A 27703-nucleotide genomic window follows, 5' to 3' on the forward strand; every position below is an offset into this window, starting at 1 on the left:
TGTTAAAGTTATATCATACTACAGGACTAAAGTGAAGCTGATTGCAGCTATGTTATATACATTTAGGTGAATTAATTTACTGTATAAACAACACATTATATTTAATATGGTCATTTTATGACCAACCACAGATTTCAGATAAAGGAAGCAGAGTTAAAAATACAGTACTTCCTCTTAAATGTAGTGCAGTCGATGTACAGTGTAGTAGCAAAGTACTTATGTACTAATGTACGGAAGTCCTAAGCGTTCATACATCCCTATATTTTATTTCCTCTGTTTTCTTATGATGATGAGTAAATTTAATTTGTTTGTTTGTTTTTTGAGTTATTTATGTCATAATGTCAGAAATAACAAATATTGTTATCCCGAGGTAACGGAATAATTTTCTTGAGATCTCAATATAATGAAACATTTTCCCGAGATAACAACATAATTAATAAAAGATTTGAATTAAACGAATTCGTCATTACGAGAAAATGGAGGAAATAAAAATAATACAAGTGCATGACCAGGACTCCTGCCCCGCACTTTCTACCATACCGGGTCAATAAAGGTAAGGCATGTAATTACAGTTACAGTTACACACAAGATATGATACTCTTGTTATGTTTTAGACTTTATCCTTCTATTCTAAGCCTATTGCTCAAAAATTAATTGCCTTTCTTTCATTATATTGGCTCGGCACAAGTAGAAGGAGCCATTTGTCATAACGTTAGGTTATATGCTTATATAGTATACGCTAACACTATAGAGACATGACATGAAAATACTAACATAGAAGTTGTTTGTTGTTGAAAGGCGATTAATTTTGGATGAGCAATAATGTCCAGCATCTTCGTCTATTCTTTACCTGCTACACTGAGCAACCTTTGTCAGAAATTATGGGTCAAATGGATTTTACAGTAGAGTAAATATTGCACATAATGCCCTTTTTCAATTCAAAATAATGAACTTTGAGGCTGAATTGCTCCAAAATGATTCAGTAAATATGCTTGATACTGAGTGAGTGAACAGTCAGGATGGTCCTGAGATCAAGTGTATCAACCTTTGTTAGAAATTATGGATCAAAGAGATTTTACAGTGGAGTAATATGTTTGCTCGCTCCGTATCATGCACTACATGCATTTGCCATACACTCTGTAACTTGATTTAACGCACTAGACTATCGTTTTGTTTTCTCGAGATCTCTAATTAATTATCTCGTTATCACGGGAAAACGGGTGGAATAAAATGTATGTATGTATGTATGGCCTTTTAGGGCTTCCGTATGGTTGTGATGGGACCAGAAACATTTTTGCATTTGTATTGAGAGGTTTGTTTTTTCCGAGCAGCTCCTGAACGCACCAACACAGGATCCTGTAACTGCGACTCTCTCTCTCACACACACACAGACAGAGATTAACAGCAGACTGTTGCTTTTTCTGTTGTCCTGGAGTCAATTTAAGATTAATACCTGACATTAATTAAAACATCTCACCGTTAATACCTCACACACATGCGCGCGAGGCTCTCCGCGAGCTGTCAGCGGTTAGAAATGACGTGTCAACGGCTAAAAACTTGAAAACTTTTTTTTTTTGTCACAGTTTTTTTTTCCTTCGATGGAGTAAAAAAACAAAACTTTAAGTCACATTTGAAGCGATTATTCGACGCCTTCGTGCCGGTGAAAGGTCCTGGAGACGGTTTGAAACATGCAGGACGAGCTGTTTGTCGGTGTTTGCATCGTGAAAGGTGAGGAAGTTAGGAAGCTAAGCTAAGCTAGGTAGCTTAGCTGTTAGCTCCCTGGATGCTAATAAGCCCCCTCACTCACTCTCTCACTCCTGGAGTGACACACACACACACACACACGGGCTAATGTTATCTTAGTGAGTTTGATGTTTTAATGTCACCTCATTTTAGCTCCTGTCTAAGTTTCAGGGTTCCCACGGGTGCTTGAATTCCTTGAAAATGCTTGAATTTCAATTCAGTGTTTTCAAGGTTGTGAAAATGCTTGAATTCCTTGAAAATGCTTGAATTTCAATTCAGTGTTTTCAAGGTTGTGAAAGTGCTTGAATTTGTTCATGAAAAAGGTGTGGGAACCCTGGACATTGCTTCAACGTTGCTGTAAGGTTTTCTCAACGTTCTTGTCCTCCTGTAGGACATGCAGCATGGAGGAGGACCGTCTGAGAGACAAGTGAACTTCTATTGAGGACCTCAGCATCATCAAACCACCTCCAACACCTCCACCTGCAGCAGAACCCAATCGGATCAAGCCAACTCGATGTAAAAAGGGGAGTCACCATGGATATCTTTCCCCAGCCAAGCGGTGAAATCCAGAGGAGGAACCCTCAGCATGACTTCGAGCTCATCCAGAGAGTGGGAAGCGGCACATACGGAGACGTGTACAAGGTAAAACTTCCCACAGGTTTGTTGTCACCTGCAGAGCTGCAGAGCTCGTCCCACCAACGTTACTGATCAACCCAACCAGGGCGAGGAGGAGCGGCGTTCGATTTGGACGTCCTGCTGCCGAACATGTGGCGAGCACATTATTATTATTATTGTTGTGCTGTAGTCTCCTAGAAATAAACACGCTGGCAGAGATGAGCGTCGTCGATTGCCACGAAGCTTAATGAGCTAAACGTGGACGTGACACGTCGAGCTGCAGCGATTAGTCGATGAATCAGCGGGTGGACTGAGAGAAAAACCCTGCAGCTCGTTTTGATTGACTATGATGAGCGTCTCCCAGACGTTTCATGCACAATATGAGTCAATTAATGCAGAATGTAGTCTACACGAAGTTCCTGTTGCGTGTTTTTATTTGTTTTTCCTGCTTCCTGCTCAACTGAGTTAACTAAATTTCTTGAACTCATTCAGCTGAGTGAACAGCTTCAGTACCTGCTTATCTGTTTTACACACGTCATCATATTAATAATAAACAAAACAAGAGTTTACAAAGTGTTTTTTTACAGAGCAGCGGAGCCAAAACAAGAAGTAAACGTGACAGATTCACTGCCACAGAAAGACAGTGAAGAGAAAGATGATAAAAGATGGAGAAATTAAAGGATTAAAAAATAGACTACATCTCAGAGAAAGAGTTCACCGACTCGTCTCCTCGGTCAGGTTGTCCTAAAGTCGAGGAGTCCTGATGGAGACGACAAAGTCACCTCTAGTTTTGAGCCACCAAGACCCGAGGATCTAAGGCTGCGTGCTGGCGTTGTAGTTAGTTTAAAAGTGATCAGTAAAATCTTTAAAGTCAATTCCAAAACGCACCAGAAGCCAACAGAGGCTTGCCGAAATCTGCAAAATGTGACGTCGTCTGTTAAAACCAGTTAGAAACGTGACTTATCCATCCTCAGTCTGAAGCAGCAGTCGTTTTCAGAAGCTCGCTATCAGGAAATAATTGAACTTAAACAGTCGTCAAGTCTCGAATGATCCTCAGTGTCGAAGCTGTGATGGTGCACACAGTTCTGCCATCATCTTATAAACATACACAGACAATATATCTACTAACTTCAGAGGCACGTCATTTTTTTTCCTAGCGAACTGGGCGAGAGTGGAGTTTTTTGCTTGTTTTTTTTTCTCTTGCGGGCAGCAACAACTTCAGTTTTGCAATAATTCAAATAAACACACTGAACTGTGCCAGAGCTCAAACATTTCTGTTTGAAGGCAGCACGCACTTCTGTTCTGTCTCAAAGCTGACGGTGAAATCCATCAGAGATGTTTCTATCGAGTCTCTATTGGCACCGTGCTACTGGATTTAAATGTTTATACACAGAAGCCGTGTGATCATTTATTCGGATCGTTCTGGCTGGCTGCAGGGAGGTGCAGAATTTTCTCGTTCGTGCATCTGCCACAGATAAACAGATGACCCATCTGATCTGGGGTGTGATAGTTCAGCCTGTCATGCTCTCTCTCTCCCTCTCTCGCTCTCTCTCCCTCCATACAAAGCCTCTCTGGCCGGCCCCCACCCCCAGACAGGCCACCGGTGGAATGCTGCGCCTGGTATTCTCCCACAGCTCGCAGGCCGCGGAGCTGCAGCGGGCTGAAATATGATCAGGCCCCTGTCTAAACACGCGTTTCACTATGGGTGTGTTCAGGGCCGTGCTCACAGTGGAAACACCTCAGATCGAGGAAAAGTCCTCCCCGGGCTTTGCTGTGGACACGGCATTCCTCCCCTCGGATGATTTATTACATCTGATTATATTAATCCGAGGATCGCTTATTCTTTCTGTGTTATTGCTGCTGATAATGATTCATTTATCTTCATTATAACGTCACAGCCTTGGCTGTTCCCTTCATACGCTTCCATTCTGTTTACACAGTGCTTTTTTTAAAGGTCCAGTGTGTCAGACTGAGAGCCCTTGTTATATAATATTAATCGCTGCGATTTCACGCACGTGTAATCACCTGAATATAAGAATCTTCTTGTTGTTGTCACTTAAAAATTCAGACTTTTATATCTACAGTTTGTACAGGAGCCCAGAACAGACCAGGGCCTTTCATCCTTTCTAGATGTGACGTGAGGGGATTGCAATGCAGCGATTACACACTAGATGCAACAAATGCTGCACACTGCACCTTTTAAATGTTTACACCTGTACCTGGAGTCTTACTCTAAATTATTCGGACCAGAAAACAATTTTTAGGGAAGTTTATCTAGACTTTACACTCTTCACTGATCCTTCATAGTGTGTCCTGAAATGTTCTGTCTTTTTGTAAAGTCACTGCAGTCAGCCGAAGCTGACGCGGTGATTGAGCTGATGTCAGGTCTCGTCTGTTGCTGTTTCTTCCTGCAGTCGAAGGTTGTCAAAGCTGCTCATATTTGGTCAGTTCACACACTTCCCCTTTCTGGGTTTAGCTCTCAGGTCGGTGTCGGCCACGTCAGGAAATGTAAAGACAGACCGAAAGCAAGCAGAGGTTACTTAAATAAACTTTAAAGTCGCTGAACTTTCCCCATGTCAAAAGTGTTTTTCTAAATTAGGGTTCTGTGTGTGTGCATGCATGTGTGGTATCACCTGGTTTAGGCTTTGTGTGTGTGTCTGTGTGTCTGTCTGTGTTGAAGGCGGCCATGCTGGAGGGTTTTATGCTTTACGGTTGATTTAGCTGCTCGTCCCGTCACTCCACTCCCACGGATTAGGGAGCATCCCGTCTTGACCTGGATTTAGAGCTCAGCACGGCCCGCTTTAAGATTTCACCGGCGATGAATGGATGCGTTTTTTTAAATGTAATGCAAACGTACGTAAAAGAAATTGTGTAAGACTGACTAAACCGCGAGTCATCTTCAGCAGGAATATTTAGAGCTTTACCGAACAGGCGCTGTCCAGCTTCTCCCTGCTGACTAACAAAGCCCATGCGTTGACCTCTGATGGTGATGATGTGTGATCAAAGAGACTTTTTGGTTCGTCCGATGTGAAACCAGAGCAGCAGCCGATGTTTGATTTGTCCAATGGAGGCGCTGCCATTTGTATCCCAGAGCTTTCACCCCATTTCTCACAGAGACGAAAGAATCATGACACTGACATTCATTGATTTAATGCTCGTGAAGGCCAAAATGGCGACTCACAGATCACAGATCACTCTGAACTGCAACTGAAGATTGTTCTCATTAATGATTAATCATTTAATTTAAAAACAACAGTCCAAATTGATAATTAGATGTTCCAAAGCTGCAGGATAACATGGTCAGATTGTTTGTTTTTGTCCGACCTACAGTTCCAAACAGTCTCTGGTTACCTTCCTCAACAAATCCATGAATCTTTTAGTCTGTGAAATGTCAGAATACAGTGAGAATTGTCCATTGTGATTCTCTGTGATGTCTTGAAACGTCACAAAACCTAAAAATCTTCAATTTACTGTCAAAAAAGTGGCAAAGCCTCACCTAAAAATCTTCAATTTACTGTCAAAAAAGTGGCAAAGCCTCACATTAGAGTGGCTGAAATAATGTAGTAGTTGTGATTTTCGATGGGAAAATCAAGAACATGAGTTCTGGTTAAAGCAGTGTATATTATATTATATTATATTATATTATATTTGTATCCTTGCTGACGGTCGTGCTGCTGTTTTTGTCTTTCAGGCTCGAAACATAAAAACTGGAGAGCTCGCTGCTGTGAAGATCATAAAGTTGGAACCAGGTAAGATCGTCTCATTATCTCAGTTTTTCTCATCACAGGCCTGTTTGTCTTTGTGTCCAGAGCTGAAAAAAAACAAAACAACGAGAGGTCTGGAAAATAAATCAGGTATTTTCCAGGGTTTTGAATGGAATGCATAAAAAGTACTAAAAAGAGAAAATATTGTCGGACAGTGCCAACGCTCATAACCGAGCTGATATTTTGATATTTTTGATGTGAAGCGATGACCTCTGGTTTATCGATACACATGATGTCTTCTTTCATAAGCTTGTTTATTTAAGACCGAGGCTGCGCTCGGCTCCGGGGTCTGTGCCGTCGGCGACCTAGTGACAGAGTTGGTGCGATCCAGATTAGTGGGATTACGACGAGGCCTTTATACCGCCAACATCCAGACTTGAGCCCCGGCTGATTACCGCGAGGAAAGAGATTCACTGTTTGTTTTCTCTTTCATTCACCAGCCGGTAACACGTGGGAGGATGCGGGACTGGTGGTTTGTTTGTTTGGTTGAAGTTTATGCGCTGTTGTTTTCCACAGGTGTCACTTTGTTCTGCATACGAGCTCGAACTGTAAAGGGACATTTATTTAACTTCCTGATTGGTCTGCGGACTTCTCATTTAAGGCGCAGACATATTATTGTGCTTGAATGTAGGAGATGTGAGGATTAGTGTTCTGAGGATGAAGGGGGCTTAGCTGTCAGCTGTCAGAAAAAGACAAAAGAAGAGAAAGGGAAGTGTTTTTCATGACTTTTGAGGAAAGAAATGGTAAATCGACACTTTAGGGCACAACCAGTTGCTCTTCACGGTTCTCAGAGCCAAAGGTGACGTCTTAAATTTTTAATTTTGTACAAACAACAGAACAAATCTCAAAGATGTTTCATTTAGAGTGAAAAAACAGAAATCCTCGCACCGGAGAAGCTGCACGAGCTGTTCTTCGATTGTCGATTAATTGATTGATTATTTAATTCCACGACGCACTCACTGATCTATATGTTTCATTATTTGTGCAAACATAAATGAGGAGTTCACAGGCGGACAGCTAATGGTTAAGTGAAGTTAAAAAGGCATTGTTGCAGCTCACTGGGAGGTTTCTCTACTCAGAGATTGTCCTCTGCATGTGTGTCAGTTGCATAACTCTGGGCAGGCGTTTTTTTAAACAACAATTTCTATTTGCATTGTTCATATTTCAGCTTTATTTATTTTATTTATTTTTTCAACTTAAAGGAGGATTAAACCCAGCCCAGGCCGTCCTGTTTAAGCAGGACTCTCTTTTCTTTACCCGCACTTTGGCAAAGAGTCGCTCCTTTTCTGTGCTTCAGGTAAACAGCTTTGGGCGGACCGTCGTCTCAAACAGGTTTGACCAGGAGGAGTGACGGCTGGTATGAAGTAACTCCGGGACACAGACGGAGAAATGAGATAGGAGTGGTGAAGCTTTCTGGCTGCAGGGGCTGCAGGGAACAGGGCACGTTAATCTGATAAGTCGGGGTTGTAAAAGACCAAATAAGTGTTGGCCACTGCAGGGAAGCATCCATTAAAACCTCTTTTCTCTGTATGACACTTAGTTTTCTTTGTCTTGTTGTTATTTCCAGTGAGAAGTTGGCTGCAGCCTCCTGCCACTTTTCATTATACATTCTGCTGCAAGCTGTTTGGGTGTGGACAGATCGTCTCCGCTCTGTGCATGCGGTTCTTTTATTTTCTCTGAGCTTGATCCGTCAGAACAGAAGGGGCGACTTTCTAAAAGTTTCTGAGCAAACTAACATTAAATCACAATCCACACTGAGCAACTTCAACACGCCGAGTCGAAACTCTGGAAGCGATGAGCGAGGATGTGTACGTTCAGGGAGGAGAGGGAAGCGCTCAGTCTGAGAGGAAGTGGCTTCAGCTCACCAAGAAGAGAAGACGCTCGTGTGTGTGTGTGTGTGTGTGTGTGTGTGTTTTTTTTGTTTTTTTTGTTTGACCACGCTCGGAGTCGTGTCACTGAAATTACCCTCGCTCGAATTCTTGCGGCTCCTCGCGCCGTTTGCTCTCTGTCAACACGTCCGTTTGAAAACGTGAACATGAAACTAAATGAAAAAAAAACAAACAAAATGTGTGTGTAATTACACACGCAGTAATTAGATCCTAATTAATGACTTCCTAAAAGTGTGAATTTTCTAATGTGGCAGAGAGATGGTGGGAAGTTTATTTCCACTTTTGACATCTACATCTACAGGACGAGCAACAAGCAAGGCTCGAATGCTGAGAGATACTGGCACGTCACCGTAGCCTCTGTTGACACTCCCGATTGTAATTATTTATTCTTGGACGTAATAAGTTTGTAAGAATAAATCACTGAAGCTGTGAGACGCGTCACAAGTTACTCATAAAACCAGTTACACTCCACCCACTCTTTCCATGTACAGTATAGTACGAGCAGCTAAAAAAAAATATTTTCATGACACGTCTCCCCCGCCTTGATTAACACATAAACTTAGTCATATTCTGTATTTTTTTTTTGTTGTTGTTGCTATGGTCAACAAAAGTCCAAAAATACTCTGTGTGTCTGTCTGTGAATACTTTAACCCCAGACCCGTGTGTTCCTACTGAAGACATAAATCTGTAAAAGTAACAGATATTTAGGTTTGTTTAAAAAAAGCTGAGTCATACCTAAGACAGCAGGAAACTAGCTGCGGATTAGTACAACTTTGATACGGAGTATTTACAGCAGCAGGAAGATGTAGGTTCGACTTATGGTAAACTACGGTTCCTTGTGGACAACAGTAGAGGTCTATGGTACAGGTAACACTTGTTAGTCGAGTCAGTTCATCACTGATTCTGGTCTTTTCACATGATTTGTTGACTTGTCCGTCTCATGAAAAGAAATATGTTTGTTTGCAATGTCTACACTTCACAGCTCACTGCCGTCGTTCTTTTATGTACTTTAGGCAGTTACCAGATTATCTGAGGCTGGAGGCAGAGCTGATGGAAAATCACTGGTTTGTTGTTGATCAGCGGGATAGTTATCCACGTGTCGGCATTCCAACTAGACTTTAATTCAGACGCTCACGTGAGAGAGGCTGAACCCTCCCAAACCAGGACTGCTGCCTCGTTTTGGTACAAACTGTTTGTGCACTCTGTGGCCCAGGATGTTTCTCCATTTACCGTGCTTCGTCACATACTCCCAGCACCCCTCTATCACTTTAATTAGTCTAGACCACATAGCCACCTGGCTGTTGGGCGTCTGGAGCTGTGTATAAAGCTCGGCTCACTGCAGACGCTCTTTCAGGCCACGTCCAGAAATTGTTGACAGCTGATTTTATGAGACGTCAAAACATCTTTTGTTTAACCTGCAGCATTGGTGATCAGTGCGTCCAAAAAAAAGAGCTCTGTCGATTTCCAGCACAAGTATTGTGCAGTTTTTTCTGGCACAGATTTTGGCCATTAAATGAGCTTAGTCTGGATGATGCCTTTGATGACAGTCTGTTGATAGAAGCTGGCAGAGTCTGGTAGATCTTAACCTCCCGTTAATGTATTCCAGGGCCGTGTCTCTGCACAATTGGGAGCAGCTGGGCTTACATATTTTTCTCCTCTTACTTCCTACTGGTCGGATGTGTTGGAGTGCTTTGCTTGAGCTGGAAAGCGGCCTGGATATCAGCCTATACCACATAAACTTTCAAAGTACAAGGTGTTCCTTCTGTTGTTGTTGGCCGTTCTGTAATTTGCACATAGATGAAATACTGAGCTGCATTCGGGAAGACTTGGTTCTGAAACATAAAGTTTGAGGCGTGTACGACGTTTGGTTTGGTCTGAGCCGCTTTGAGTTTAAACTCGAGGTTTCTCGCGGTGTCAAAAGAATAAATTCTGCTTCTGTGGTTTTCTAGAAAAATTCTAAACCCCCCACAAACGACGTAGTAACTCCCGCACCCCGCGATCATTTCGCGAGGTGTTTATTTCCAAATGGAAAATATCTCATTTTTAAAATCCCTGTACAGAAAATGAAAATCTAATTTTTTGTCCATGTGTCTGTGTGATTTCTAACTCTGTTTCCAGGGGATGACTTTTCCATCATACAGCAGGAAATCTTCATGGTGAAAGAATGCATGCACCACAATATTGTGGCCTACTTTGGGAGCTACCTCTGGTAAGAGCCAGCCTGAAATACTCGTGCTTTGTCATTTTATATTCTCTCCTCTCTCCTCTCTCTCTCTCTGCCTCTCAAGGCCAGTACATGTATAACATTTGTGGAATTCATATGTCGCTGTCAAAGTTACGAGCCGCTGCCTGAAACTCGCATGACGTATTTAATGACTTAGTCACACCTGTGTGTGAGAGTATGACTCTTCAACCGGGCTGACTGGTGCTGACAAGGCCCTTCAGTGCCAGGATGCAGCTCTCATGTTTTAATGTTCTGTGGCTGCTATCTGAGAGGAAGTAGAGCCGGTCCGCCCAGCGCTGCTCGCGACTTCCAGCAGGTTTAACTGGAATACGAGCCCTCTGATGTGTTTTTATACGGCTGTTTAGTCCGGAGAGATGCATGTCGTATCACAGCAGGTACAGTCTCCCCACACCAGAGCACAAACGCTTACTGTAAAACGTTAATGAGCAACATGCCACGCATTAATTATTATAAAACCAGATTAATCGTATCAGAAGAGCCACTTTTTTTTATTCGGGGAAGTTCAGGCTTCCTCTCAGATCCGTTTCCTGACCCGAAATCATTTCCACGTCCAGCTTAAAGACGTGAAAACTCTCAGAGAAGTGTCTGAGAATCCGAGGCAGCGTACTGTATCAGCTCCTCTGCAGGCCAAGTGTCACAGTTAGATCACAGTCTTATTTTTAGCTTTTTGTCAGGAGCCTGACATAATTTTTCTACTCACCCATCTCATGTCTCACAACTAGTTCACCCAAGTACAGAAGCACCAATGAAAAGCATTATAATGTTTATTAACTTGCTGTTTCAGGAAGCATTGCTGATTTGCACATCTTGTTTAACAAGACACCTTCATTATGTTTTGTCAGAAATATTTGGCAACCACCAGCAGCAGCAGCAGCTCCTAACTCAATAATTCTCTCTGTTTTTGTCAGTCGAGAGAAACTTTGGATATGCATGGAGTACTGTGGGGGAGGCTCTCTGCAGGACATCTATCATGGTGAGCTCTACTCGTCATAAAATGCTTTAAAAACACTTCATACGTTTTTCAGAAAGCAATCCTTACCCTGCAAACGCGGCATGAAATTGTGTCGTTACAGTGACCGGACCTCTCTCAGAGCTTCAGATAGCATACGTCTGCAGGGAGACCATACAGGTCGTTTAACTTTTACTTCATTTTTTTAGAAATAAAAGTCCAAATTTTGTTGTTTTCAACTGAACTCATTGTGTTAAATTTCCTTTACAGGGTTTGGGATATCTGCACAGCAAAGGCAAGATGCACCGTGACATCAAGGTATCTAAACTCTTTAAGCAACGTATCTTAAAATATTGGAGAAAGCACACAACCTTAAAATAATTCACCTCACTGTGAGTGCATCTGATGTTTCCGTAAGGCGGACTTTAAAGCATGCACCTTATTAGACCTTACTATCCTTTGTGCAGCTACAACATGTGAACTTTTTAGACATTTACAAATCAGTTCATCACTAAAGATAAAATAAACAACAATACTACCACCTCACACGTAGAAAAGACTTTTACAGGTGACCAAGAACACACACAAACTCCTCTCTGACCTTGCAAGCTACTAAACAAGCCTGGGAAAGAGACTTTGACATTTCTATTGATAATTACAGGAAGTGTGGTTCGATCTGTAATTGAACCACATCTTATCAAACACATCACACACACAACCTCTCAAAAACCAAATGGATGCTCATGCGTCTCTGCTCTGAGACTGGCGGTCACATTCACTAATTCAGGTCATGTTTGAAGCTACAAACGACTCAATAAAAAGTCGTGCTTCGTTCTTATAATGGACTGTACTCCCAATGAATGCACCTCATGCATGCTTCACTCCTCAGCGGACACTTTTTATAAAGTTTGGGACCTGTCCAAGAACATTGGACCCGCGCTCTCATCTTCCTCGTTACAAGAATCCCCTGAACAGGCCTAACCTGTCTCTGTACCCAAAAGAAGCTTCCCTGTAACCGTGTGGTTTACAAAGTGATGTTTTATATTCTTAAAAAAAAAAAAGGCAGCTGTTGGTCGTCGGAGGTTCGACTTCTCTCTGGTGCAGCAACGCTGCAGAGGTGTGAACTGAAGTCACAGGAAAAGCATGGCTGTGGATGTGCTCACTCGAAAGCATGTGACCACTGGTGTCACTTACAGTGGTTTTGAGGCCGAGCTGAAGCTGTCTGTTGCACACACACACACACACACACACACACACACACACTGGAGCCTCAGTCTAGTGTTATCACTAAAGGTCATGGCTAGACCTATTATCTTTACTCGACTCTACGCAGCAAGCACTTCCTGTTTCCTCCTCTCTCGCTGCAGGATGCCACCAGAGAGACTGTCAGTCACAGCCAACAGAAACACTGTCAGAAAGACGGTCGGATCAGTAACAGACCGGCAGTTAACGCTTCAACTAGACCAGATGTTACCGAGAAAGTTAAACCCATGATTGGCACTTTGCTATGAACCCTAACACACATCGCCCTCGAATTAAATGAAATGATTTTCTTCTTAACAGGGTGCCAACATACTCCTGACAGACAATGGAGATGTGAAGTTAGGTGAGTTGTTCTTCCCTCTGAAGCTTTCGGTCGAATGTGGATTACATAACTGTGGAAAAAAAACAAAACTTGTCAATTCTCGTTACAGCTGACTTTGGAGTTGCGGCCAAAATAACAGCCACCATTGCCAAAAGAAAGTCCTTCATTGGAACACCTTATTGGTGAGTGAATCACCCTCATCGAATGAGCCGTTCTGCCTCTTGACAGGCTTCGTTGAGCAAGTTCAAGAACTCATTCCTGATTTTTATTTATTTATTTTTCTAGGATGGCTCCAGAAGTAGCAGCAGTGGAAAAGAACGGCGGCTACAACCAGCTTTGCGATATCTGGGCCGTTGGCATCACGTCCATAGAGCTGGCCGAGCTACAGCCTCCGATGTTTGACCTGCATCCAATGAGGTATGTTTGACTTTTCTCAGAAATGATCAGTCACAGTTTCCTCTGATGATTCTTACTTTCTGCTTTTGTGTTCCTCTCCTGTTGCGTCATGTACATTCGATTACTTAAATGGTCATCCTGTTTAATTCAAAGAATTGCCTCGTCCTCTTGTGTCATCTTTGTGTCAGTGTACTGTCATAATAACCTTAATCTGTGTTCTGTCCCAGGGCTCTGTTTTTGATGTCCAAGAGCAACTTCCAGCCTCCGAAGCTAAAAGACAAAAACAAATGGTGAATGCCCCAAAAATATCCAGTGTGCCGCTCTGGTATTACGCTACGATTCTTTGCTCTTCAGTGCCGATCTTTGTATTAAAAACAAATCGTCTCGTTCACCAGGTCCACGGCCTTCCACAACTTTGTCAAAGTGTCTCTCACGAAGAACCCAAAGAAGAGGCCCACCGCGGAAAAACTTCTATCAGTAATAAAACTTGTTGCTCACTCAGATTCCAACAGAATATTTGCACGTCAAAGTCTCAAAAGTCTCCGTGTTTGCAGTTGTGATGAGCCTTTGTTTGGTTTGGCTGTCAAACTCTGAGTCTGGCCCTAAATGGAGTAACATCCATTTAAAGTTTGATATTTTAAGCAGTTACTTTCTAGAGGAAGTAGACTGAGGCTTCAGCCTGTACTATGTTTTAAGCAGCAGACAGTTATCATTAACACAGGGCATGTCTCTGAGGAAAGGTGTCTCATCCTGATGATTAACGTAGACGCTTTAATTACTCCATGACGGAGAAACTTTCATTTCTGCCGGGATTTTAACGGACCCTGTGTGTGAGATCAGGGACGTCAAACTCAAACGATAAACCACTTTGTGATTCCTGTCTTGTCTCTCGCAGCATATCTACGTGGCTCAGACAGGTTTGACGAGGAGGCTCGCCGTCGACCTCCTAGACAAGATGAACAACCCAGAGAACCACCAGCATTACACCGAGGTGGACGACGACGACCTGGAGGTAATGCCTGACTCTGTCACGTACACTTTTATCAGTTTAACCAGGACTGCTTTGAGGAAGTAAGGTCATTGAAATCCTTCACAGGTTATAAAGACATCGACAATTTTACTAAGTAGCTCACACACTGTGTACAAAGGCCGCCTCCTGACTGCAGCAGCTCAGGTTGGATTAGAAACCTGCGGCCCTTTGCTGCATGTCATCTCTCCCTACTCTAAAAAAGACCCCGAAAATAAACTTTAAGAACATTCACATGTTTTTTTTTTTAACTTATATTCTTTTTAAATATAAAAAATATCCTCCAAGTGATAAGAAACAAGCCCTCCCTGTCAGACTCGATGTACCAAACCTTGTCATAAAACAGACTTTCATGCGAGCACTGACAGACGCTCTATCAGCGGCGAATGTAAATATTAGCACAGCGTGTTTTTACAGCAACTCTGCAATAAACGGTAAAAGTTGAGCTCTGCTGAAGTGAAAGTTCCCATCCCCCCATCCCCTCATCTTGATTCTCTCCATCGACATTATTATTCCGACTGGTCTCAACATCACATCTATGTGGCAGCCAAAGAGGTGGTACCAGCGCCTTTTTAAGAGACCATTGTGCTTTTCTCCCACTGACAGCAGTAGCACTGTCTTGGCCACGATGAATGAAAACACCCTGGAGGCTATTGACTGCAAGCAGTGGAGCTTGTTGCAAACAAGCAGCCTCTGGGATGCATGATAATGTGATGATGCAAAGTTTCAGTGCAGAAAGCAGCTCTCAGTTCTGCATAAAGTTTCAGAGTTTTGTTTCTCCAGATGTTTTTTTCGACAGATAAGCGTCATATTTGTGGCAAATGACTCGCTGATATGATTTGATGACACCTCACCCACTTCCCTTACCGAGTGCTGATCTCAGTGTGAAAACCTATTTTCTTTAACTTGAACCATTTGTTTGTTTCAGCCCCTCTCTGGTGTCAGACACACCATCCGGTCCACCAACAAACAGGCCAGAGCTGAGAGGACGCGCTCAGAGATAGACTGTAAGTGAACAAAAAAAAAAAAAAAAAAAACTCCCTCCTGCCACGAATCTGTCCGATCGCTGGTCAGCATGTCAGTCCCCACAGAGACAGAGAGACAGAGAGGTCCGGCAGCTTGTCTGAGGGACATCCCCGCTAATCCTGAAAGCGCTGGCACGTTTCCAGACCCACAGCATGTGGCAGTGTTTGTAAAAATAGCCCGAGGATTCACAGAAGAGAAAGTGTGTCCATGCAGCTTCTGAGCAGTGTGATAATGAAGGGAAGGGGTTTTCTTCTCTTGAGGAATTACAGCTTCACAGATTGTGTATTTTCTATTATTCTCCGACCCTTCAGGGAAGCTGTTGTGTCTGTGTTGTAGATAAAGTTGTGCCGTGTCGTGTCTGTGACTGGGGTTTGACGTAGTATCAGTCCAGTGCTGAGATATGTGTCTTTTGTTGGATGTCGTATTTATTTGTAGCTTCATTGTGTTTTGTGCTCGTTCGTGCTGTGATCGTTTGCACTTCCTGTTTGGTTTCATCTAAGTTTCTCACAATCACGTCTCGACTTTCCCTCCTACATGAAGCAAACAATGGGACACACCGAGGAGGGCCATGCTCAAGTCCTAGCTTCACTGAGGGACACAGGGGGGACGCAGGTTAGTCACGGTGTAGCGAGACAGTGTGTGTTTGTTCCCTTGGCTCACTCCTTTAGACTTCCCGAGGAAAAAAAAAAAAAGATGCTGTAGCACATAACACAACGTTGATGTGGCACTAATAAGACGAGTTCCTCTGCATGAGGCGTGGTTACTGACCGCCTGAACACGGCTGAATAATTTGGTTGTTGTGACATCTCGGTCTCACATTTTTAAATAACTAATCAGATCCTAACAAGGAAATTTGTCTTGACTCGTACGTCTCACCTGATTCCTGGACTTACCGCTCTCTGCTGTGTGTCACCTCCTCATTCTTATCTGCGGTTTGAAAAGCCGCAGCACCATCACGTTATCGGCAGACTCTGAGTAAAGAGTGGTCTGAATTCTTGAATACAAAGTTTCTTTGATAATGAGAAGCTGATTATGTGGGGAGTATTTATTGGCAGGTCGGCTGATTTTCTTTCTTCATAATTACGGCGTGTTTATCCTGAACACTGAACCTGTCTCTTCTTTCTGTTTGAAAGAATGTGGCCTCAAATCTAAACTAAAATGGAACCTGCCCCCGTGATTTATTTGTGATTCTCTGCACTCGCACCAATATTTCCCCCCCCAAATTGACCAGATCTGGTTAGTGTCGAGCGAAATCTGTGTTTGTCTTTGGTGACCAAACTCCTCTTTAGACTCCAGACCAAACATTCACACAGCGGCGTCGTAAATCTCTGCGGGGTTTTGGCAGGTACGTTGTAACGGAGCTGATTCATTCTTACACATGAATTTTTGTTAAGAATGGACTCGAGTCTTGTTGTTTTTTTCAAGGCTCCTGGTACGAATGCACAAGGCCGCTTACTCTCAAGGCTTTGTGTGTCTTCAAGTGTTAGGCACTGATGCCCCCTAGTGCACAAAGATGTGTGTGAAAGATCTTTTTAAAAAAATAAACTGAATACAATACCATCTTCTTCTTTGTTTTTGTTTTTTTCTTTTCAATCTACAGTCGACAAGCTCCAGTTTGAGCCGCCGCTGCGGAAGGAAACCGAAGCTCACTCTGAAATGGTGATAATCAAATCCAGTTTAATTTCTTCCCGTGTTCACGCACGACTTCCTGTTTCATTTTAAGTGCACGCAGGAAAAAAAGATAAAAACTACCTGCAAATAAATAAAAAAAACTATTTTTGTGCGTGTGTCTTTCCACAGGATGTGAGTAAAGATAATGACTTCTCTTCCCCCTGGAGTCACTTTGCAGAGGGAGGAATAACAACCAGGTAATCCATGGAAACTGTTGTCACGGGAACTGCTCCTATTTACCCCCCACACACACACTCACTCTCTCACTCTGTTTCACTCTCTCCTGACCTGGTTTATTTATTACACGGATGCATCTCTTGAGATTCATTCAGAGAGTCTGGCTCGCTGTATTTATTTCACATCTTTGGAGTTAAAAACACAGAACGCAGACGTCCGATATAAAAGATGCACACAGCATGTTGGTGTTAATGTAATCTGTCTTTTCTTCTTGATGCTTCTCGCCGTCTCTCACACTAACCTGCTGATTCACCGGAGCTGACCTGTGTCTGTGCATGAACTCACTCTCCCCCTCTGCAGTTTCTCACTTGTCCATGTGCTTTTTGACTGTTTTTCTCCTTCCACCTCTCTCTCTGTCTCTTTCTCGCTCTGTCTCTCGGCTTGTCCCTCCAAGGAGCCTTCTCAAAAGCGTTGAGGACGAGTTGTTCCAACGGTAACACTAACCCTTACGCCATCCACTCCACCCCTCGCTCGGTCCCTTCCTGTGAGATTTAGCGCCCACCTCGTCCACAAATCAACCCTCCCTGACACCCCCTCCTCCTCCATTCACCATGTGTGGTGTGAGAATAGCTGTAGATCCAATCTGTGCATCCTGCTGCACGCATGAGCCTGACACAGGCAGTACAGTAACGTCTGCTGCTGTGTTTGGCACCAGAACTCAGTAAATCTTGTAAAGTTCTGCAGGTCGTCTGCCGACTTTGTTTCATTTTTCAAACTAACGTCATACTAAAAAGATTATGTGATGAAAGACCTCTGAGAAGTTTGATGTCTGGTCTAAAGTCTTGTTGTTTTCCATCCCATGATGCTCACCGGGGTTCGGTAATAGAATGAATACCTGTTGTTCTCCTTAGAGTCATACTCTTCATCTCTAAGGAGCGATTTTCAAACAAACATTTGCACCATCGCCGCCCCTCCCGAGCTCCGATGAGTCTTATTTTCCACACTGATCACACTGTGTGTTTCCCGCAGGGGACACATCGCCCACCTCGAAGATGCCTTCGAAGAAGTGGAGCTGTGAGTGACGCCGACACATTAAGACTTCACATTGACGTTTCATTGCTGTCGTTTCTAAAACAAAAAACTTTCATTTCAGGTCAGCTCTCAATCCTCCTCCTCTGCCCCCAAAGGTCAGACCCAAAATGATAAAAACATTTTTGATTTGTTTGTTCGAGGTGTGTTTTTTTAATTAACGCTCCATCCCTCCTCAGCCGCGATTAAACAGCTCGTCAGAGGAGCTCGGCCTTAGCGAGGAGACGTCTCTGACGGTTCGGAGGTTCCCCAACTCCGAGAACGGACCGAATCAGGTGCCTCGCCGGCAGAGCACGCCCGAGCAGGGCAACAAGGGGGAACACTCGTCACCAGATTTCCTCTCCGCCAGCGTCAGCAGCCCCGGCATTTTGTCTCACGCCTCCGATCCTGGTGAGTCTCACTGCGTCTGAATTCACATGCGATAACCTCTTCATACGCCGCTCGTGCAAATCTCTAAACGAGCACTTTCTTATTTTCACAAGCCCTCAGTAAATCAGAATGTAAAGGTAAGGCAGCCTGATGTAAACGTGTCCGATCTTTGACAGTGTGATAAAACAAATGCAAATGTTAAGTTTCACCTGGCTGCTCTCGTGACAGATAACGACTCGGACGACAGCGAGAACGGAGGCAGCACCAAGCCGCCGCCCAACCGACAGCACCGGAAGGAGAAAAAGGAATTCCCCGTGAGTCTGAGCGTCACGACAGCCACACTTCTCTTCTTAAGTTACAGCCGGTTTTAGGATGAAAATGACATCTGTGGTTTCAGAGCCTATATTTTAACGGTGGAGCGTCTCCAACTAGCTGCACTGAAACCTCGAATATGATGGGGTTTTTTTCCTGACACACACGATAGAAAACAGCTCATTGTTGAAGCTGGAGATAAATTAAGCTGCTAATTTAAAATGAATCGTCGCTGCTCTTCATCTACATTATGTTTTTCTTTTTGTTTCCTCTGCTCGTCCTCAGAAACCAGCGATCAATGGTCTGCCTCCCACTCCTAAAGTGCTGGTGAGTGAATCATCTGCATTGTTCGTCTCTCTTCTCTGCTGGTCCGGTTTCACGGGCACTGTTATTAAACTCTCTGCCGCTCCTCCTCCTCCTGCTGCTGCTGTACATTCTGGAGATATTTGGGGTCCACAGAGCTTTGTGGTTTCTTCTTCTTCTTCTTCTCCTCCAGCTCATTAAACCCTGGCTGACACTGTAGCTCTTTCACTGAGCCAGAGGCTGCCTGTTCTGAGCCATGTTCCTATTCCTTTCAGATGGGAGCCTGTTTCTCCAAAGTGTTTGACGGCTGCCCGCTGAAGATCAACTGTGCCACGTCCTGGATTCATCCGGACACCAAAGGTACAACTTCATGCAACAAGAGAATTAACATGTTTTATTAAATCCAGTGCTTCATTTTTTATATATATATATTTTTTCCACTTCTAGATCAGTATCTGATCTTTGGGACGGAGGACGGCATCTACACGCTGAATCTGAACGAGCTGCACGAAGCCACGATGGAGCAGGTAACCCTAAACAGTTATTACATCACTACTTGTTGTTTTCAGTCCTCCCGGTACTTCCTGTACAGGCTACTTAATATTTACAGTATTTCTGGGGCGTAAATCGGTAGAGCAGCCGACCCGTGGCTCTTTCCTGCATGTCATTCCCCGTCTCTCTCTCAATCTCCACATTTCCTGTCACTCTTCAGCTGTCTCTATCAAAATAAAGGCCAAAACACAGTATTTCTTTAAATGACATGTCCTTCTCATTTCTTTTTCTTTTTCTTTTTACTTTTTTATTGAAACATTTGAATTATTTGAAACGTTTCCTGACACAGGACTTCAAATATTAAAAGACAGGATATTATATGGTTGGAAAGGAAATGATTAAAAGGTCATATTAATTAATTACTGTAGTAACAAACAAAGACTTTAGAATTAAAAACGTTTCTACCAGATTCATTTTAAAACGAGAATGTGGTGATCACCAGGATCAGATTGTGGTTAACTTAGAGTATGTTATATCGTATATATTGTGCTAGAAGGCTAAAGCTGCTCATACTATTTTATAATGTAATCTGTAACTCCTTCAAATAATGTACTCAGCTAATTCTCCTTGCTCTTGGAATAACGCTTAATTACGATTAGAGCCTCGATTCTAACTACATACATGTGATTTATGATTGGACAGTTCAGCAGAGGTCACTCGATGTTTTCCGTTCAGAACTAATGTCCGTCTTTGTTTAATTCCCCCGTTCAGCTCTTCCCGAGGAAGTGTACATGGCTGTACGTCATCAACAACAACCTGATGTCTTTGTCTGGTAAGCGATGGACTCATCACAGCCTCCTGCTTCACTGGCCACTGTCATAACCTGCTGCTTCTGTGTCCCCTGTTATCTGGCAAGACAGCCCACTCCATATCTGCTGCCCTGAAATATCTGTTCTCTTGTGTTTACCACCAGAGAGAGAGGCACATGCGCTCACCTCTATTTATTTTATACGTTCAAACAGACCAAACGTGCTGTGTGTTGTAAGAAAAGACAAAACTGTCTTCGTTTGGCTGACCTAGCAGTCGCCGCAGCCTTTTCTCGGTTTAACCGCTGAGGATGGGATTACAAAGTGCGAGGTCTACTTTCGGTTTTACCTTCAGCAGTTTGCCCCTTGGTATACTTAACCTCTTTTCTCTTCTCCTCTTCCCTTGGACACTGTCCATCCTCCTCTCGCCTGGCTTGATTTGATATTCTACTAACTGGCTTCATCAGAAGGTAATCATGCTTCACACCATCGTCACACTTCTGTTTTTTTTTTTTTTTTACCCCTGTTCACGTCTAACCTTTTCTCTACATGTGAAATCTGCTTCACGGGATCAAAAAAAAAATCAAATGATCTTTACTGAGCACATTTTAACACTTAACTACTACACCGCTTCCTGTTTTTACTCGTGAAGCTGATGATTAAACGTACTGTGTGTCTGCTGTAGGGAAAACCTTCCAGCTGTACTCCCACAATCTCATCGGGCAGTTCGAGCAACTGAAGAAACCCGGCCTGGCGGCTCAGTTCCAGACTCACCGCTTCCCGGACAAAATCCTACCCAGGTGAGACCGACAAAGCCACGAGTTATTAAGTTATTAGTCCGCAACTAATCAGCAGCTGCCGTCACAGCTCTGCGTCTCTAACGTCAAGTCACTGCGCTCGTGCTGTGCAGTCTTTTTTGTTCTTCGCCGTCTGCCATCATGACGAACGACCGCAGGGGTAGAAAAAAACAAAAAAGGAGAAGAAGCGCTGGCCGACTTCCCTGATTCTAGACGTCAGCAGCACTTCTTTTAAAGACCGAGGTCACAACAACTCGACTGTTTTCTCTCCTCAGGAGATTCGCCTTGACAACTAAGATCCCCGACACAAAGGGCTGTCACAAGTGCTGCATTGGTGAGTGGCCTTTCCTTCCCAACCACTCTGTTTTATTTACTCACCCTTTCATCATATTAAACCGAAGAAGAACATCTTAGCACCGTGCACATCTCCCTTTACTTTCCTACGTGCTGATATAAACCGGACCTGCCCGTCTCCACTTCCTGACAGTCTTTTCTGCTTCACAGTGAGAAACCCGTACACAGGCCACAAGTATTTGTGTGGAGCGCTGCAGTCCGGGATCGTCCTGTTGCAGTGGTATGAGCCCATGCAGAGGTTCATGCTCATCAAGGTCAGTTGGCTTCAAACATTACTGCTCCTCCACAACTGTCCCTAGAAAGATTACTCAAAGGTTGTACTATATATATTTCTTATTTCACGAGCACATCTGTGGTTAAATATTAAAAATCTCTGTGCACTGAGACTCATGTTTATGTCCCCTGCAATAACACAAATAAACTGAAGTGTCACTAGCTTTTTTCCCCACAATATAAAGTGTCATTAAACATCAGAACATCGCTGACGCTCCCCTCTGTGTCTTCCCGTCGCAGCACTTTGACTTCCCTCTTCCCAGCCCACTGAAGGTGTTTGAGATGCTGGTGGTCCCGGAGCAGGAGTATCCTCTGGTGTGCGTGGCCATCAGTCAGGGCTCAGAGCCGGGACAGGTGGTCCGCTTTGAGACCATCAACCTCAACTCGTGCTCCTCCTGGTTCACCGAGATGGGAACAAGTAAGTCAGACATGTACAGAGACGCACTGGGTATCAACCAGGCTTCCTGTTCACTCTCACCTCACCAGAAACATAAAATATATCATACATGCTGCGTTGGATCGTCAGTGTTCTGTTTTCCCGTCCTGCAGGTAATCAGCAGGTGGACGCGATCCACGTCACCCAGCTGGAGAGAGACACGGTGTTGGTGTGTTTGGACCGTGAGTACCGTCCACAGTCTGTACAAACTGTTTTTAAACCGCACAGATGCGAGTCTCTGTGTTCTCATTCTTTTCTATTCAAGCTTCTTTTTATTTTATTTTTCTCCCACAGAAAATCTGAAGATTGTTAACCTCCAGGGAAGACTGAAGTCCAACAAGAAGCTGGCGTCCGAGCTCAGCTTTGACTTCTGCATCGGATCTGTTGGTAAGCTTTCAGACAGCTGCCGACTTTACGGCCTTTGCGGAGGAATAGAGCCGCAGATGTTTAAAGTTCTCTTCCTCAACGGGAAATATTAGGAAAGAAACTGCCAACATGTGTCATTTACAAACTCTACATTCACCTTTCTCCTCTCACAGTGTGCCTTCAGGACAGCGTCCTGGCCTTCTGGAAACACGGCATGCAGGGAAAGAGCTTCAAGTCTAACGAGGTAAAATATCCAATCAGCACAAGAGCCGGGTGGAACATTGTGACAGCACAAAGCATTTTCTAACTCTGTAGCCAAGTTTATGTCTGTTAGTTCAAAGTGAGATGACTCTTTTGTTATTCTAAAATCAAAATTCATGCCAAGCATCAGCATCAGTTTTCATTTGTCACGTCCTGAGCACAGACTTGTTTGTTCTACGCGTGAACAAACACCTCCGGCTCTCGCTCAACAAAGACCCCGAGTGCTTTTTACATGCGTGTCTACAGGCTGTATTTGATCCCAGGATTAGGCCTCAGGTGGAGCCAGACAAAGTGTCTTTGTGTCGGGGCCGAGGTAATGAATTTGTCCCCCTTTCAACGGAGGAGCTTCCATGATAACCTGATCACGAGTCGCGCTCGGCGGCAGAATAAAAGTTCAAGAGATCGCCGGGAGGTGAAGCATTCTGTTTTTATGAAAAGCGATACGTGGATCGGCGGCCGCCCTTTTGAAAGCTCGCCGCGTCAGACGGATGAAACTGTTTGCAGAGTCTGTGCCCAGCGCAGCTTGACAGTCCTCCCATAGCAAGGATTTTTGAAATGTCAGCAGCCATGCAAAATTCATGCTCAGTCATAAACGAAGCCCGTCACACAACGGGGAGCAGCACTAAATAATTCAGCCTTCGTCCTGTTATGATTCCTCTCAAAAGCAGCGAAGGCATTCAAGGGGGGCAGGCCCGGCGGCCCGTGCCTGCTCCGGTGGGTGCTTCTCCGAACACCCGAGACCTTGTTCTCGTTTAGACTTTAAACGGATCAGATCTCTCCCGAGGCCAAGGACTTACACCTAGCAGGTGTCACACGTCGACTATCTCACATCTGTCGACAAGTTTTCATGACATGTTAACACAGAGCGTGTGTTTTGTACGAGGGGGGGTCTTTTACACTGCGCCGTGTCGGGCTACGTCTTGTGACTGGCACAGGTGAGCTGCAGGACTGTACGCAGTAACAGTCATCAGTGTGTAACTACATGAAAATGAAGAAAGTTCATTTTTAGTGTGTTTATTTACTGTTTGTCCTCCTGACGACCTCACTCCTCTCCTACAGCTCTTCTCAAATTTTGAGAGACATGTTTGGAAGGTGAGGTGAGGTGAGGGGTATTCAGACACCACTGAATCTTTAAATTAAAACAGACTGACTGCAGATGTTTATATCACTTCTCTAGTCTAGTTGGCAGCACAGCATCTAATGCTGGATCCACATCGTGCAGTTCAGTAACAGCTTTCATGCCAGGACAGTCCGATCCGGGAGACTCGGTTCATTTTTACAAAGCGGACCAAACCGCACGGATGTCACACAGTTACTACAGCTCCTCGTTTGGGGGGTGGTGTTGCCCAAAAAACAAGATAATGACCAGGAAGAAGAAAACCCGGCTCATCGCTCGGCTTTCTGATCTTTGGGTTCACTGTATAGTCCGTTTGCTTTCCCGCTGTGAGCGAACCGCACCAGGGTTCACTCGCAAGCGGACCGAGCCCCGGGTTTTCAGGCGGACCAGAGTTCGGACAAGCTTTCACACCTGCCCAAACGAGTTGGACTATCCGAGGAAACGAACTCTGGTCCGTTTGCCTTAGAGTTTCTGCCAGATCAGTTTGTTGTTTGCCATGACGTCACCCGTTTGTTCTGCTGAAACTGTCTTCGAGGAAACGGTGCTGCTGCTCAGTTTAAGTCTGTTGTGTTTTCTCGTTCACAGGTGACCCAGGAGATTTGTGATCCAAGCAGAGTGTTCCGCCTCCTCGGATCCGACAGGTTGGTGCACAGACACATCCACCTTTCAGCTACGTCAGTGACGAGCGGAGGAGCACCACGAAACTCTCAAAGGGACACCTCATGTTATGAAACACCAGCAGAGCTATAAATAGAGCCGCCTCGCTGTTTATCTGCGTTTACATCGTTAATATAATTTATCAGCTCCGTGACCTCGTGATCACGGCTGTTCTCCCTCAGGTGTGATTACCTGGAAACCACCAAACAACCTGTTGGCCCGCTGCGCCGCAAGCTCGCCTCTCGCTGCGCTCTGACCCACTCGCTCTGTTTTCAAGCTTCGTTCTCTTCACCTCTTTCTGTGCCCTAGATTTGACTCTCAGATTATCCGACCGTCCCTGAACGCACCTTCGACATTATCCTTGGATGCCCTCTGGCTCTCGCCTGCTTCAGTCACTCCGACATGAACGCCGAGCAGAAAGCCAGACACGAGTCTGTTTGATGAAATCCAACAAAGCTGCATGAACCATCGGTGTCTGCGTTTATCTAGAAAATATGAAAAACTAGAGAGAAATACCCGTCATACGTTCACGACATCCCAGTGTGGTGTCTTTAAAATAACTTTTCTTTGGTCCAAAAACCCCAAAAATATTCAAATTAAAATCAGATAAAAGCTACAAAATGCCAGACGGTGTTTGAGCGGTGACTAACAATCATTTTTATTATGATTCATCTGTTTGTTTATGTTTTAGATTAAAGCAACAAAGTCCTTTTGTCTTTGAATTTTCAGATTATAGTGAAAAATGTATAAAATTAGTCTCTAATCCAAACAAACTTCTTGTTTTAACCGTTCAATAGTTTCTTTTATAATTTCTTTAAAGGTCCAGTGTGTAGCTACGTCATGACATCATCAAAATATGTCGTTCATGTTTTGATGTGTGAGAAATATACACCGTGTTCAGAGTGACGTTTGATAGTTTATAGTGTTTTTTTCCTCAAAAATTTAAATCTACATTTACATGAAGACAACATATGTCTGAGATAAATCAGCCTGTTTGTAAATTAAATGATAATTTACAGTAGCAGCGTCTTCGTGTCTCCGTCAGAGGCCGAGCGGAGGTCAGCTTTAAGCAGGCGATTAGTTTTCTGCCAATCAGTTAATTGTTTCGGTTCGGACTGATGTCATGACGGTTTCATCACACAGCAGGATGTGATTGAGCTCCTCGTGCACACACACACACACACACACACACACACACACACTCTGCTCGTGCTGTAGCCGCCCTGCCCGTGGCACCGTGAGCGAGCTCTCCTCTCTTGCCCAGCCCCCCCCAATGTTTTATTCACCGCCGCCCGGGCAGTGCCAGCCTGGTTTGAGTGTCTCTCCATGCCTCTGTAATTTCATCTGATGGATCGGACAGTATAGACTGTAGCTTCCCCCGCTCAGCTGTCAGCGCATCTGAAGATGCACCCGCAGGATTCCTGATCCGACCGACAGCTCGATCAGGCCGGGTAACGAGCCGTTTAGCATGACTCCATCAGAGGAGATTGATCAGCATTGACACGGCGCGACGAGTTTTAAGACAAAAAATAACGTGTTTGATTTCAAACTACAAAACATTCACAATCCTCGTCACTCCAACAGACATGAGGGGCGTCAGTCCTTCTATCAGACATGTTTAATGTACATTAAATGATAAAACTTAACATTCAAAGGTCATTCAGTGTTTGTGTTCTGACTCTCGTGTGTGTGTGTGTGTGTCTTGCAGGGTTGTGGTTCTGGAGAGCCGGCCCACGGACAACCCCACGGCCCTGAGCAACCTCTACATCTTAGCAGGTCACGAGAACAGTTACTGAGCCTCTTGCACCCGCGTCCCGGGCGCTTTCTTTCCTTTTTTTTATTTTTATTTTAGAAAAGTGGATAAGATGTCACAGTTTTGGGAGAAAACTCCAGACTTTCACCCGAGCATCGGCAGCCACGGGAAACGTCTGGTTTCAAACAGTTTTTGTTACTGAACACGGGATGGACAGGTCAGTTTTTTAAAAAGAGGATCCTCCTCCAGGAGCCTCGCACCAGCAGCACACGCTCACCGTGACTTAAACCCGCCGCCACGAGCAGCGGGAGGGTGGAAATAAACGAACATTTGTTACTCAGCATTCTTCTCTCACTTCTCCGAGTTACAAACGACTTATCTTTAGAGGTATTATTGACAAAAAAAATAAAAAAAGTGCCATTAAAGTTCATATGAATGTGTGATCGTATTAGAGAGCGGCGGGAGAGTTTATCGTGTTATCGTCTTGTTGTCACTCATAATCAGTGCAGGTGGCAAACCTTGATGGACATTTTTATAAACTGTAGTAATAGATCAATTTAAACAGAAACTCACGAGCACTGTGGGTAATTTAAGCAATATTTATTAACCTCATGATAAGTAAGTAATATAGGGTATGATGGATTTCCAGACTGTTAACAGGCAGCGACGGTGCAGTCCTGCCGCGTGAGGATTAACTACCTAGTGAACAGTTCCTGAGCAGCTTGGGGTTGTTTTTACTCGCTCTGTAATATACCGCTGATCTCTCTCCTGCTCGGCTGCGTTTTTAGACATAATGTACATTTTTTTCCTCTTTAGTTTGTTTCTTTACCTTCTTTTATAGACCTCTTTTACTTCTTATTATTTGCACCATGTAAGCACTTTTGTACATTTTTTTTTTTGTAATTTAAATTTAAAATAAAATGACAAAATGAGGGACGATGCTAGGTTTGGTTAACATCTTTGCATTCCCCTTCGCAAAATGTTTTAATGTATGCTGTTTTTGTAATAAAAAAAAAGAAAAAAAAAGCTGTTAACAAGACGACACGAGCGCACTCTGGGTTATTTTTGTGTGTTATGATTTATGTAACGATGACAGACTGCTGATGAGCGTCTGATGGGATTAACGAGGAGGAAGATGAGTATCAGTTTCCATCATTTAGTCTGCCATTCCTCCGACTTCACCAACCTGCACTAATTGGTCTCAGTGCAACAGGTTTAAGTTTCCCTTGTC

The 27703-nt window shown here is 43.9% G+C and overlaps 1 protein-coding gene across 5 annotated transcripts; it reads left to right on the forward strand.

The window, feature by feature from the left end:
• Nucleotides 1-1270: 1270 nt before the first annotated feature.
• Nucleotides 1271-27511, forward strand: map4k5 (mitogen-activated protein kinase kinase kinase kinase 5). Of its 5 annotated transcripts, XM_019277885.2 has the most exons (36): nt 1271-1728; nt 2135-2385; nt 6050-6107; nt 10130-10220; nt 11165-11229; nt 11330-11385; nt 11476-11523; nt 12769-12811; nt 12900-12972; nt 13076-13207; nt 13414-13476; nt 13582-13663; nt 14082-14198; nt 15142-15220; nt 15780-15851; nt 16840-16898; nt 17040-17107; nt 18117-18161; nt 18241-18274; nt 18356-18566; nt 18659-18682; nt 18774-18859; nt 19143-19184; nt 19436-19520; nt 19608-19687; nt 20424-20484; nt 20926-20928; nt 21144-21258; nt 21531-21589; nt 21760-21863; nt 22123-22300; nt 22432-22500; nt 22613-22705; nt 22858-22928; nt 24648-24703; nt 26428-27511. In XM_019277885.2, the coding sequence occupies exons 2-36, from the start codon at nt 2278-2280 to the stop codon at nt 26513-26515; spliced, it is 2718 nt and encodes a 905-aa protein (XP_019133430.1). In that variant the 5' UTR covers nt 1271-1728; nt 2135-2277; the 3' UTR covers nt 26516-27511. The 5 variants fall into 5 exon arrangements, with proteins under 5 accessions (XP_019133430.1, XP_019133431.1, XP_019133432.1 ...); XM_019277886.2 differs by lacking the exon at nt 20926-20928; XM_019277887.2 differs by lacking the exon at nt 18659-18682.
• Nucleotides 27512-27703: the final 192 nt, after the last annotated feature.

The sequence above is a fragment of the Larimichthys crocea genome, chromosome XXIV, assembly GCF_000972845.2.
Source record: "Larimichthys crocea isolate SSNF chromosome XXIV, L_crocea_2.0, whole genome shotgun sequence".
Lineage (NCBI taxonomy): Eukaryota > Metazoa > Chordata > Actinopteri > Sciaenidae > Larimichthys > Larimichthys crocea.

Excerpts from the sequence above, each read along its gene's own strand:
- map4k5 (XM_019277885.2), top strand. The coding sequence starts at position 2,278 with ATGGATATCTTTCCCCAGCCAAGCGGTGAAATCCAGAGGAGGAACCCT. Across the intron at positions 17,108-18,116 it reads GAGGGAGGAATAACAACCAG|GGGACACATCGCCCACCTCG; the intron begins GTAATCCATGGA and ends TGTTTCCCGCAG. Across the intron at positions 19,688-20,423 it reads ACGAAGCCACGATGGAGCAG|CTCTTCCCGAGGAAGTGTAC; the intron begins GTAACCCTAAAC and ends TCCCCCGTTCAG.